The 13,770-nt window shown below is 41.0% G+C and overlaps 1 protein-coding gene across 1 annotated transcript in view; it reads right to left on the reverse strand.

Moving 5' to 3' along the window:
* The window catches only part of LOC102298603 (serine/threonine-protein kinase BRSK2), a 149,159-nt gene that overhangs the window by 20,547 nt on the left and 114,842 nt on the right, over positions 1-13,770 (reverse strand). Inside the window, exons 10-13 of the mRNA XM_042212604.1 lie at positions 13,433-13,597; positions 13,108-13,205; positions 10,027-10,177; positions 5,757-6,038 (exon numbers count right to left, since the gene is read on the reverse strand). Coding sequence (XP_042068538.1) covers positions 5,757-6,038; positions 10,027-10,177; positions 13,108-13,205; positions 13,433-13,597 — 696 coding nt within the window. The remainder of the gene's footprint in view (positions 1-5,756; positions 6,039-10,026; positions 10,178-13,107; positions 13,206-13,432; positions 13,598-13,770) is intronic.

The following is a 13,770-nucleotide window of genomic DNA, read 5'->3' on the forward strand; positions in this document are numbered from 1 at the left end:
ACACACACACACACACACACACACACACACACACACACACACACACACACACACACACACACACACTTGTTTTCATATCTTGGTGAGGACATCTCATTGACATAATGCTTTCCCTTGCTGCTTACCCTGAGCCTAAACCTAACCATAACCTAACTGTAACCTTGACACTAAAGCCACATTTTGAGCCTCAAAAATGTCTTCAAACTCGTGGGGACGGCACTTTGTCCCCATAAGTGACTGTTGGTCCCCACAAGTGCCAATTTTCTGTCCTCACAGCGATGCCTAAACATGTACACACACACTTCATCCAAAGGAGCTGAACCTTTCTGTGTAGCTCTTCCTTTTTTCCCTTCTACAAATACATTTTATTGTCTCCGTCCTGCTGAAACCTTTCCTCTTATCAACATCTGTAAGCTCTCCAAACCAAACTTCTTGAGCTGCCCTCGTGGGGCACTGAACTAAAAATGCATTTGTCAGCGAGGCTGTTTCCCCCCCAGGTCACAGTCACAATAAGCACCATTAAGCTAGCATACTTTTTTTACAGCTGGCATGAGTTCTGGACCTCAGCAAGTTTCTTTTTTCTTTTTGAAAATGTTTAAATCATTCATTGTTTCATCCAGACAACATTGATCTTCCACATTTCTATATACTCAGCTTCCCCTGAGCTGGTCTGTTCCAAAGTGCAGCCTTTTCTCCTGATCATTGGAGTTAAGGTGCTATCTTTAATATAACATATTCCTATAATATAGCCCTGATGGAAATGTGGGCTATGGTGGAAATCCATCCATCTTCTTCCGCTTATCCAAAATATCCTGACCAAGTAATTTTTTTGTGATTTTTTGGACTTTTCTGCTCCATTCTCATGATTTCTATCCACAGACTTCACTGACTGCTCTCCTCCTGTCTTTGGGTTGCTCTTTTTCTATTTGATTTAGTGCAATGACCATTACAGATATGGTAGTAACAGGCTGCTAACCTGGCCGTAAATGGTTAGTTACAGGGGAAGTGGTTAGTGGAGATTTTCACTTCCATTGGTTCTGAAGGATCTTAGCTTTTGTGTGGCTAATACAACTAGAGGGGAAAGTTATGGTGTGACAGGACAACTTAAGGCTTCAGTAATTCATGTCCTTAACCAAAGTTCAGATAGTTCAGAGCAGCTCAGTCAGTGTTACAACACACACACACACACACACAGACACACATCAACACACGACACACACACACACACACACACACACACACACACACAGACACACGCAACCCAGAGAGCTACTGCAAAATTCATTACCATGGTTTCTCTTTTCTGCTTTTTATGAGTGTTTCCATTTTTCATTTACGTGTCATTAACTTTTCACCCCCCCTTCTCGCTTTTGCCCGTACGCCACTTTCACCATTCAGGCCTGCTGACGTCTTTGAAGACTTTGGGATTTAATTGCCCATAGACGATTTGGCTTTGTTGGCAGTGAAAAATGAAAACACTACATCATAATTAAAAATGCTTGAAGACACAGACAGACTGATAGAAACACAGGCACACACACAAAAATAAGAAAATAAATAAATACAATTCTCATAAAGGAGAAATGACATTGCCAACTGCAAATTAGATTTTGCAGATGCGCTGTCATCACACGAGGCAGTATTTGGAGCTCACAGCTATGACGCTGCCCCGTCATAATGAAGAAACCATGGTTTCTTCATTATTATTACTATTTTCATTATAACCATAATATTATAACCACGGTGGCAGCACGGTGGCACGGTGGTTAGCACTGTTGCCGCACAGCAAGAAGGTCCTGAGTTCAATTCCACATCAGGCCGGGGTCTTTCTGTGTGGAGTTTGCATGTTCTCCCCGTGTTTGCGTGGGTTCCCTCCGGGTACTCCGGCTTCCTCCCACCGTCCAAAGACATGCAGCTTGTGGGGATAGGTTAATTGGATAATCCAAATTGTCCTAGGTGTGAATGTGAGTTGAATGGTTGTTTGTCCCTGTGTGTTAGCCCTGCGACAGACTGGCGACCTGTCCAGGGTGTACCCCCTCTCGCCCTATGACAGCTGGGATAGGCTCCAGCGCCCCCCGCGACCCTGAAAAAGGATAAGTGGAAGCGAATGGATGGATAATATTATAATAATAATAATATTTAAATAATATTTAAAATGCCGATGTTGAAATGTTCTCTCTTTGGCTCCTTTAGCGTCTCTACAGCGATGCAGCTGAAGAAACTTCTAAAACAAATATTAGCAAGTTGTTAGAAATCAATTAGCTTCTTCTGCTTGTGTAAAGCTTCTATAAACAGTATTTTTACATCTGAACTCAACATTCTACTTTAATTGAATTCAGCTGTGAGTGAAATAAAACATCTGCGTAACTGCTGCTGTGCTACTTGATTCATCATGCAGATTTTTTGTCTTTTTGAAATAGAAAACTACATTAATCTTGTTTTTTTAATAACATGATGAATTAGTCTGACTTAAACATGCTAATGATTTACGTATTTAAGAAGTACAGACGAACATCAAACACCTGATGGTGAGCCTGTGTTAATAAAACCACTTCTAATCTTTCAATTGAAGCAGCTATCATTAATTTAAATATATAGACGCACCTCGTTAAATGTGATCACTGCTTATGTTTCCTACCAGTAAACTGCAACTAAAAACGGATATTATTTCCAAATGAATTAAACAAAGGTCTCTCTCAGAGCCTAACTTAACAGCATTACAGAGTATATTTAAAGCCTGCTAGCCCAACTATGGGTCGTTTCACACTTTCTGACAGGCCTCATCTTTGCATCTAATCGGAGCCACTGAACTGTGCCTCTCGCCTGTTTGTGCCGTCAGTACCTTTTAGGCTATTTTTTAATGAAAACACCTGACAAACAATGACTTACTAAATGGTACAGATCATCGACGATGTTTGTTTTGGTGAGTGAAATTATATCAATTTGAACTAATTAGCAGATGTGTGTGTCTGTGCACTGCACCAGTGCTCTTTCTGAATGCAGTTTGCTACCTAAGCTTCTTAGAATTAGTTGATCGTTTTATCCAAATATGGCGCTTCTGGTTATGCAAAGAAATATACCAGCAGCTAACATTTATAGTTTTAAAGAGTTTTAAAGAAATGATGAAATCACAGTTCATTCATGATGTTTGTTTTTCAACCCAAAAACTGGACCATCAAAGTTATTTAAAATAACCGAAGAGCAAAAACAAATAAATAATTGGAGTTAAGAAATCATTACGTGAGAAGTTGGAAGCATCAAACCTAACTTTTTGAAAATCTGCTAATTGTATCAACTACCTCATGATTTTAAAAGCTCTTTGTTGTCCATTATTGTCTGTAGCCCCGCTGTGATACAGTCCCACAGAGTATAATACTGCAGAATCATACATATTCTATCTGCTCTGCGTCCTCATGCTGAGGAAGTACGCGCTGATGTTACGTTAAATCATGGCGACGGGACTCTCCCGCCAGGGAGAGGAGCTCTTTTGTAACACGCAATTCATCAACGGTGGCGCCCATCCAGGACAAACCCAGGACGCTAACGCTAGCTCATCTCTGAAACGGGAAAATGGATTCCTGGTTTGTTGCTGGTGATGTTTGTTCGTGGGCACAACAAGCTTCATTTTACGGATATTCCCAGTTAGATGACGAGCAAGATAAAAAGCTGTTCAGTGGGACTGTGAACCTCATTTTCATCTCGTGTTTATGCTCCATTCAAAGCAATTAATTTATGCTAATCTCCATTAAGGCCACAAATCCATAGACAAACTTGTGTTCCTCCTGCAAGGTCAGCCGCACAGGGAGGATCCACAAATCATTATACACAACCCTCCCCATGCATCATTGGAAAAACACACTGGCAAAGTGGAAAAAAAGTTTGTTTGTTTGCCAGTACTTCCTCCACACACACACACACACACACACACACACACACACACACACACACACACACACACACACACACACGCGCGATATGGAGTGAAGATGTTAGGAGGGGAGGAGGTGGTGTTAGACACGGAGGCAGGAAGTTGACCTAAAAATTGTGTTTGCCTCTCAGCGGCTGAGGAAGCAACACCAAAGAGGAAGGGAGTGCAAAACTCATCGTGTGCCATTTTTCAGATTTCAGCGTGAACAGAATACTCTGCTAACACTGATATAGGCTTCTGATAACAGCGTGACCATTTTACATCATGCTACTTGGATCCAAATACTGTTTAGATCCAATACTATCTGACACAATACACCTGAGTTTCCATTTGTATCCACTTTGTCTTATTATGCACTGATGGACACCAGGGCCTTCTGTAGTCTGTCCCTACAATTCTAACATTAGGGTTGTTCGATATAACGATATATATCGGATGACGATATAAAAACGTCTATCGTTTCATTTTACGCTATCGTTTGTTTCCTGGTGTCGCAAAATAAACTGTTTACGGCAATATTTTTCATGGTTTTGATGGTCACTGTAGTGGCTATATTCATTTACTTCAAGTTCTCTTTCTCTTATATTTAATATCACCACACTACGGACGGACAAGCGCCTGTTTTTATGCGTTGTCGTTAGCAACAACGACGGTAACAGCATCGCGTGTCCGCTTGTTTATGTTCCACATAAACCTTTCACAATAAAGCTCAAGATCCTGTTGAGACTTTTCAAAATAAACTGAATCACGTGAAAGAGCAGATTATTTACGGATGAGAAGTAAAAAAGAGCCGCAGGTGCTAAAAAATAAACCTTAGACTCAAACGTTAGAACAGGCTTTTCCCCGCAGCACGCCGTGTAATAAATACTCACAAAGAAAACGGCGCCGTTACAACTTATGTCTAAAAATGTATCGTTTCATGCATCGGTTAAAACACTCGACTCCAGCTTCATGACGCGCAGCTGGAAACACTTCATGCAAGACGAGATTCACAGAATTTACAGAAAATGTTACATTTTTGTGATTTATATCGTTATCGGACGATAGAATTCTTATATCGGGATATGAGGTTTTGGTCATATCGCACAGCCCTATCTAACATCATGTAAAAGTTGTTGTTGTCCAGGCACTCTTCACACAGACGGATTCATTTACAGTAAATAAGGGGCACCTACAGTGGCCCTAAAATGAAAAGAAGTCAGAACATATAAGAAGAAAGCTGAAAACTGACTACAGCATTTAGACAAAAACAGAAAAGGTAAACGTGATCCACCAAAATGATTTTAGACTTATTCACCAGGATTGTAATGGAAATATTTGTAACCTGTTTTTTGAAGTAGGGTTGCATTTACCCAAACATAAAATTGATTTTTATTTATTAAAATATGAGGAAAATATGTTGTCAAAGGCAGTAACACCGAGTCACTGCCTTACCTTTATTTGGACCAATGCATTTATGTGTGATGTCACTCTCCGGAGACCCAAACTCATTACATAAATATCATTCTTCAAAATCTTCAGTTTTCTGTTCCTTCAGTTCAAAGGTAGTAAAAAACAGAGCCAACGACGGTGCTGAGAGAAATGATGCTCGCCTGTCTCCAGAGATTTCAATCCACTAATAACAAAATAAGACTTTCTCCATCTTTGTCCAGAAAATAAAATATTATTGACATTAGCTGTTAGAAATGTTGATTGTGTTTCTTTTTGGGGATGTTTTTGTTTTTCTTAATGTCGTATTTATATTGAGCGTCTGAAGTGATTTGTTAGTAAAGAGAATATCTTGTTGTGGCGTTGCTTTGGTCACAATGTGGGTTTTTTAGATGATCAATTAATGTAAAAATGATGCAAAAGCAATGACAAATATTTGAGTGGCCACAGACAGATTTTCATAACAAAAGGTAAATAAACTTTTTCTATGATGAACCACATGCTACATCTAAAAGTGAAAGACAAAGGTGTGACGAACTTTCGCAAGCAATAAGAAAAACCAAAGAGATGAGTGGGAAGAAAATAACACAGACAACAACACAGAAACTCAGAAATCCAATACCTTTCCTCCTTGCTGCAGTTAGCGTTTGTGATATCCAAGCTCTTACTGAAAACAGATTTGCTAAAAAGGGGGCAGAAAAGAAAAATCAAGAGATAGACAGAAAGGCAGTCAAGCAAGGGAAAACCTAATGTGCAACATGCGAGCCTGTTAAAAATAAATCTTGAAACTAATTTATTACTGTGAAACTAAAACAAAACAAGACAAAAATTACCAAGAACCCAAGAACTAAAAAACCTCAAATACATGCAGAGATCGAGAACTAAGGAGTCAAAAATTAAGAGACACACATTCATGGATCATGCTGGAGTCAGTGGGACATTCAACACACTCCCTTACCGTAAACAATCAGTTTCTGTATTTTTGCACCTCTGAAACATTTTTACAAGCTGTAATGTTCAGCTTTATTGTCTGAATAATCCTCAGAAATAGGAGAACGCAGCCAGACGCGCGGGCTGTTAAAGCTGCTGAAGTGTAACAAATCAGACAGCACCTGCTGAGTGCAGCTCATCACGAGCAGAGCAGCGTACAACAATTTGTATGAAAACTCCAGCATAGCATATGTCAGCATTTAGAATATGGTTTTTGAACAAGAAAAATGTATACTGCAAATGTACAATTTGCTTTATATGAAGAGAAACAGTTTTTCATGTTCTGACAACAAGAACACAGCAGACCAGGTGATCTCAAAGCTCACGCAGGCTGCACTATTGTGGTTGCCAACATTCGCCATCGCGGTGTCCTGTCATCTTCCTCACCTGCGACGGAGGCAACGGGCACGTCTGCATTATCGCAGTTTAATCCAAAATGCATGAGAGACGTGCTTGTGAAACAACACTGCAATCTTTTGCTGTTTCCCTCTGAAAGGTCCAGTGACGGGAACGCCGGCCCGAGTTCTGCCTTCTGTGTGGAACATGTCCCATTGAACTTGCTCTGAAAAGGACCTGGGTAGAGGCACAGCGGCCCAAGGCCCTAGAGAAGAGCCTTGTCACCTCTCTTTTTCTCCTCACATCTCTTCTGCAATGATATAACAGCCGCGCCGAAGAGTCCTTGAGGGGCGACAGGGGTGTCGAGGAGCTCCTCTTTTTTCTTAGTCAGCAGGTTGGTGAGCCCGAGCCAGAGTGTCGGCTCCTGGATAATCATGAGACCCATGGCTCTCCCAGCAGCCTGTACAGCTACCTTGTGGAGGTGGAGGACGTGGTGAGTTATGACGCAGATTTCTTCCCACACTGTGGTATCTGATTTAGCTGTCATGTCCTTTTCTAGCTTGGCTTGGTAAGCCATTAGCATAGAGGCAGCGTTGTGGGCTCTTACCCACAGACCTGCTGCCTTTTAGCACTTTATTTGTAAGGCTAGACTGGAAGCGGTCTGTCTTGGAGAGGAGGGATGGGGTGATGAGGACATAGATGTCTTCAGGTGAAGATGGCTCAATATTAACAGTTCCACTTGTGGCATTTGACTCCATTCTCTCATAAACCAGAAGGGAGCTCCCCACCATGGGGTGTTTTTCGCTGTATGTCTTTTCTTTCCCCATCACTTATATCTCATCAAGTAGCTCTGGGGAAACGGGCAACACATGCTTTCCCGTCTTTTTTGCCTTTGGATATTTCTCACCATCAAAACGAGATTTTACAACCTCGCTTTGCACGCCGTGCCACGGGATGTTGAGCCTAGCAGCTGTGCGCTTGCACACGTCCTGCATGTCCAGGGGAGACGGCAGTGCAGATTTTTCTACCTCACCGGTAGCCGAGGGCTTTTCAACCAAGCTGATGCTAGCCAAGGAGTTGGACTCTTCCTCCTCATCGTCAGACTGCAGGAGCTCCGTGTCACCTGACTCATCTCTGTCCTCGTTAGCATCTCCAATCCAGGGTGACTCAAGCATGGGGGAAAAATTTACATATTCCATGTGTCTCCAGTGACGGGAAAGCAGCCTCACACAGCAAAGGGTCGCCACCCAACAGGTTAGCCTGGTGAGCTAGCCTGTGGCGGAGTAGTTTGTGTGTGAAAGCCGCGCGTTGGATACAGTTGTGTATGGATGTCATGGTAGCTTGTGCATGCGATAAGCAAAGGCATGCCGCACACACGGGGTGTGTATCCCAGGCAGAAATCTACTTGCTGCAAGGACAAAGTTTTGCAACTTTGTTGTCAGTCATAGTCATGGTTAGCTAGAGAGTTGTGAATGTTAGCGAGCTCTACAACTCACTAAAGTCCAGAGAATATTGCTATTCTTCAGCTAGCATGGGGTGAAAAGTACTTTTCTACAGGTATTGCTACCTAATGTGAGAAACCGTTAGCGCCGAAGGGTATTGCTACCTGATGATAAAGCTAGTGGTACCTTTATTAGCAAAGTGTTGCTACTTTGCTTTGGGAAAAGATTGCTACTTCCCGGGGTGAAAGTATTGCTACTTGACACCAACATTAGCCACAGGACAGTATTGCTACTGCTTGTATGCTAGCACCCAATAGCACAGGTGTCTTTCCACTCTTCTGTTAAAAATGAGAAGAAGCAGTGAGCAGATACCAATCCAGCGCCCGGGAGCAGTGTGCAGAGACGGTAACTTGCTCAAGGGTACCTCAAGGTAGCCGTTTGGTGGATTTGAACCCCCGACCTTCCGGTCATGGGGCAAACACTCTACCTACTGAGCTATCCCACTGTCTGGGCATCACGTAGCTGGCATAAAGGCATTTGAGCTTCTGATAAGGTCACACAAGAGACAGGAAACGAATGCTATGAAAGAGAACCACAAAGATCTTCAGCTCCTTCTACTTAACCTCTTCTATGACACCATAAATTACTCAAAACACATCCAGAGCATATATTGAATTAAATGTGTTAGCTTGCTCTCTTTTAAACACACAGATAATATAAAAAACACATACAGCCACCACAGTGTCAACCATTGGCTACAGAAGTCCATCAGGCCATTAAATTGATGCTCCATCAATCGTTTCTACTGCATCTGAATATAAAGTAAGTAATTTAATGTGGTAGCTTGATGAAAGCTTGTTTTCACACATAAACCGCCGACAACGACAATACAGTTTGGACATCGTCTGCAGTTTCCTGCAGCATGGGATTGACCCTCAGCTGCATTTTCACTCCTACTCTGGTTTTGGTGAGGGAGCTGCAGAGCCAGGACTGATGAAGACCGCTCACTCGCATTATTCTCAGACGCCATCAGATAATAAGTTAATAAGATATTTTTTATATATATATGTTTTTAGAAGATTTAGAACATTTGTCTCATACTAATACCTCACTCCTCTAGTAAACAACATGCTGTTGCTTCAGCTCGTCATGTAGGGTTTCACATTATCATCTATTTTTTTCTGTTTGTCATACAGTATATGTGTGTACACCCATGTCCATACAAGGTTATTAGGAAGCAGGAAACACATGGATTACAATCTCCTCCATTATTTTGTCACAGCTCGACTACAAAAACATCCACAGATTTCGTGCACGCCCGCTTGCTAAATGGATTTCAGTTCACAGCTTCTCAAACCCGGATGCTTCTTGTCCTGCATGCTCCATGCACACTTTACCCACACCACGCACAAACCTGAGAGACCGGTCCATGCATTTCAACATCTGTGATGAATTTCCGCCAGAGCTAAGAGTGCACCGTTAGTCTCAGGCAGATCTAAACCCAGAGATTACATCAAGCCTTTTGTGATGTGTATTGTATGTCTGACACCACCAGAGAAAGAATAATGCATCATGTATTTAACCACAGTTCACTGAAGCATGGAAGGACTTACAGCTGTTTGAGAGACTTCCCAGTAAACCTGACAGAGCTCAGTGAAACGAAAGATTGAAGTAAAGTCGTACTGAGGGCAAACAGTACACGTGTGAAATTAATATTTTTAAAAGACCAGTCCAATTTTGATAAAGTGCTGTAAACTGTGATTAAATGCATTATTTATCATAACTGATAATCAATTCAAAACTCATCAATGACACTTTAAACAACAGCAAACAGCCTTGATTGACCTGGAGAAACATGTTTGTCCATGCACACGAGCACACGTGCCAATCTCGGTCTTTTACCTCTGTCCGTGCGTGGCCATGTCGATGGCTCGCCGCACCGGTACAGGAGACCCTCCCTCTGTGACGCTCAGCACCTCCATGGACTTTCTCTCCGGCCTCCGCTTGCCGTGACGGCTCAGCATGGGGGAGTCTACACGCTTCCTGGGAGGGTCTGCTGAGCGGGCCCAGGGTGAGCCGAGATGAGAAGGAAAAAGACAAAGGCAAAAACATTAAAAGTGATCATTAAAAAACAAAAAACAGTCAGAAGAATACAAAAATAACACGTTATTCTATATTTATCAAATGGTAGAATCTCATAAAGCTGATATAAAACAGTAAATTAAAGGTGAAATACTAACTGAAAGGTTCAGTTTATCAGAACACTTCAGCCCCCTAAGCTATTCATTATGCTCTTTTTACCCCTCTACATGTAACCTAGGACACCACTTTAAAGGAGCAGAGTAGAAAACAAAATGCGTTCCTGTATTTGGACAAGCATACCAAATTTTGTCATTTGACATACATTTAGTCAGGATTTTCCACTTACTTTTTTCTGTGGAAGGAAGACGCTCATGGATAAAGAAGATAGCAAACAAACACAAAATACCTTTTCTTGGTATCGCAGCTATTATCAGTTTCACATTAAAAAGCTAATCAGTATGTCAAAACATGACTGTATTAGCATATATTTAGCTTTAATTTGGTAAATTAGCTTTTTCTAAATGGCTAACATTAGCTAAATTTTACTTCAACACATTAAAATACCGATGACACTCCCTAGCAGATCGTTACAAGGAGAAACCCTTTGAATACAAGCGTGCTGATCCACACAGGTGTTCACAGACACAAACTACACCTTTCTTGGCTGCTACCTCAAAGCACATTGTGCGCTGTCAATCTTGCGTACTGCACAATAACATGTAATATTTAGTATTTACTGTTATCTACTGTTATCTAGTTTATTATGATGGTGTTGTTTTTATTATGTTGCTCTTTGTTGTTTGTTTTCTCTTCTGGTTTTTTATCTTCATACAGGTGATCCAGGTGTTTTGTTTGTTTTTCTTGTTTTTTTTCCCCCCCTTTCTCACCATCTCTCCTCGCCTCTATTTTTCTTTCTCTCCCTCTCTTTCTTTCATTCTTTCTCCCTGTCCTATCCCCCAGTCATGTCTGTCCCGTCTGTAACAACCAAAAATCAAATCAAATAAATACATAATTATAATAAAGGTCAATCAAATGGACCAATATGGCGAGGCCATGATGATCCACTTGGTAAAGTAAATCCGCTTGGCATATTTCTTGGCCTTAAGACAACAATTCTGATGGCTAAAGATCCAAACGGGACAGGCAGAAGAAAAAAAAAGAATTTTATATGGACTTCAAGCTGTAGGTTTGACAGGACAAGTTGCAGGAAAAAAGGTTCTACATGTAGTACACAAAGACTGTGTAGCTTTGTTAGCTAGCTCACTCTGCACTCTTCCACAAAAAGATAGCTAACCACAGAGCTATACTCATAAAAAGAGTGTATTTAACTATCCAAGCAAAAACCAAAGCAAAAGTCACTAACAGCATGAAAAGTGAAAATGGCAAACCTACATTTATAGAAAATCGGCTAACTAGAGAGACAGTCATAAACTAGCTTACTATAAGTGATGACGTGATTAATCCTGCTTCCGGGTCCAAACTACTCTGCGTTTAATAAGGCTGTTGTGTTTTAAAATGTTTGTATCTTGTTCTACTTAACCTCAACAAACCTCTAAAAACAGTCAGTGATCGCTCTCAGTTTTTATTACCATTGTTCATTTTAAAGCTCGGTTTTTAAACCCTTACATGTAACTACTACAGCTCAGCCCATGCAGCAGTGTATGAATGACTAACCTTGTATTGTGGATGGATTATCTCAGTTGTTCTCCTGACTGAAGTTTGGTCCGTTTACAGCATCCTGCCATGCGATTACATTTGTCTCTAACCATCGGGAACCTTCACGTTAACTTTTAATCAAGTGGAAAAAAGTTAGCGTTCATCCTCCAGCTTCACTGTGCTAATGTTATGCTAACATAGCTGTGTTGCTAGCCACCACGTAGCACATCATTATATAAAGGCTAGCCCAACTTCAATAACCCTACAAACGTCACTGCTGTTTAGTTTTCTGTCTTCATTTATGTTGGAAGTGATAGCAGAGCTGTACATTTGAATTTTTCTAGAAATCTCTCAGTCAGAACATGCTATATCAGGTTTAGGTGGAAACTAGCAAGCTAACTTCCTGCTAACGTCTAACATCGTTAAATGTAATAAATTCTATTTTCATGGATGCCTGGATGTTAAAATTAATTGTTAAACCTGGTAAAGCAGCAACGCTGATTATTTTATTAAAGATGAAAGAATTTAGACAGTTTTTAACTCTCAGTGATGCTGCAGTGTTCGTTTGACTTTGGGACCTGAAGCGGAGTTTGGACCCAGACATGGCTAATGACATCAGACTTAAAGACCGGATAGCCATCGGTTTTGATGAACCTGAATGAATTCAATATAAACACCCTTTTTAAGTTGCTAGTTTCTATTAATATTAATATTAATATTAAAATAAAAATTAGTAGGAACTTACTCAAACAGAAATGCAGATAATACTTAATCTCTATAAGATGGAGTCTGAATGCTACTCCTTAATTAAACTAGTTTAAATTGGCATGGACACTGACAGACAACAGGTTATTGGTAGATTTGAGTTGCTTTCAAAGTTAATAGAGATAGTTCAAAACTGGAATCAAACAACATGTATATTTTTTGTAAAATAGGTTTGTGGCAATCCTGGATGAAATAATTAAAAAAAAATCAAAACATATGGGATCAAAAAAAATGTTGGCATTTAAAACCTTCATTGCTTCATTTGCCTTACTCCAGTTTGATTTACTGTATAAACATGCTTAGCATGTTAACAAAACCTGCTGAGCCAAACCCTAAGGGGTTAAGGGGATGACCAAAGGTATTAAAATTCAGTCATGTGGGGCTGATGACCATGCGTTCCAAAGATATTAGCAAAACATCAAATACTCGTTGAGACATTCATGTATGGACCAATGACAGATATTGGTTAGACTGGCCTACCGATCTCGTTGCGTGGTGGCAGGTTCTGGTCCTCGTGGCTGGGATACCTCTCCTTCCGGTCCAGTAGCAAGAAGTAGATCATCTTTTCCTGGTTGTCCCTGTAGAGACAAAGAGAGATGACCGTGAGCTGAGCACCCAGCAGTTGAGACTGGAACAAAAAGACGGTTGATCATCGCAAGTGAAATAATTCATCAAGCTGACAGTTTGTCAAGCAGTCTCTAATATATTTCTCTTCTCCGTCTCAGCGCCTCCCACCCTTTCAATCTGCTTCATGTGTGGTTTTGTAAATGACTTTTTGCTCCCTCGTCCCTTGATTGTCACTCACTCCTCAGACAGCAGATCTTTGGTCAGTTTGTCCTTGTCTCTGAAGCAGCCCAGGGAGTGCATGCTCTCCAGGACGTCGGGGTCGATCTCTTCGACCGAAGCAAGTGTTCTGATGGCCACCTTCCTGGGGATGGGCTGCTCGGGTTCTGGCTCGTTCTTTCCAGCTCTGCAACATAAACAATCAAACGCTCTGGTGAAGACACTAAAGCTTCCCAACAAAAGAGAAGCTCAGTCCTTAAATTCAATGATCAGAAAAAGCTTTTGAAAAGTTAAATTTGGTGGAAAGTTAGTAAGTAGTAAAGTAATCGAACCAAAGATGCACAGAGGTTTGTCAAGCAG

Source organism: Haplochromis burtoni, unplaced genomic scaffold (genome assembly GCF_018398535.1).
Source record: "Haplochromis burtoni strain Fernald_Lab_line unplaced genomic scaffold, NCSU_Asbu1 Contig_381, whole genome shotgun sequence".
Classification (NCBI taxonomy): domain Eukaryota; kingdom Metazoa; phylum Chordata; class Actinopteri; order Cichliformes; family Cichlidae; genus Haplochromis; species Haplochromis burtoni.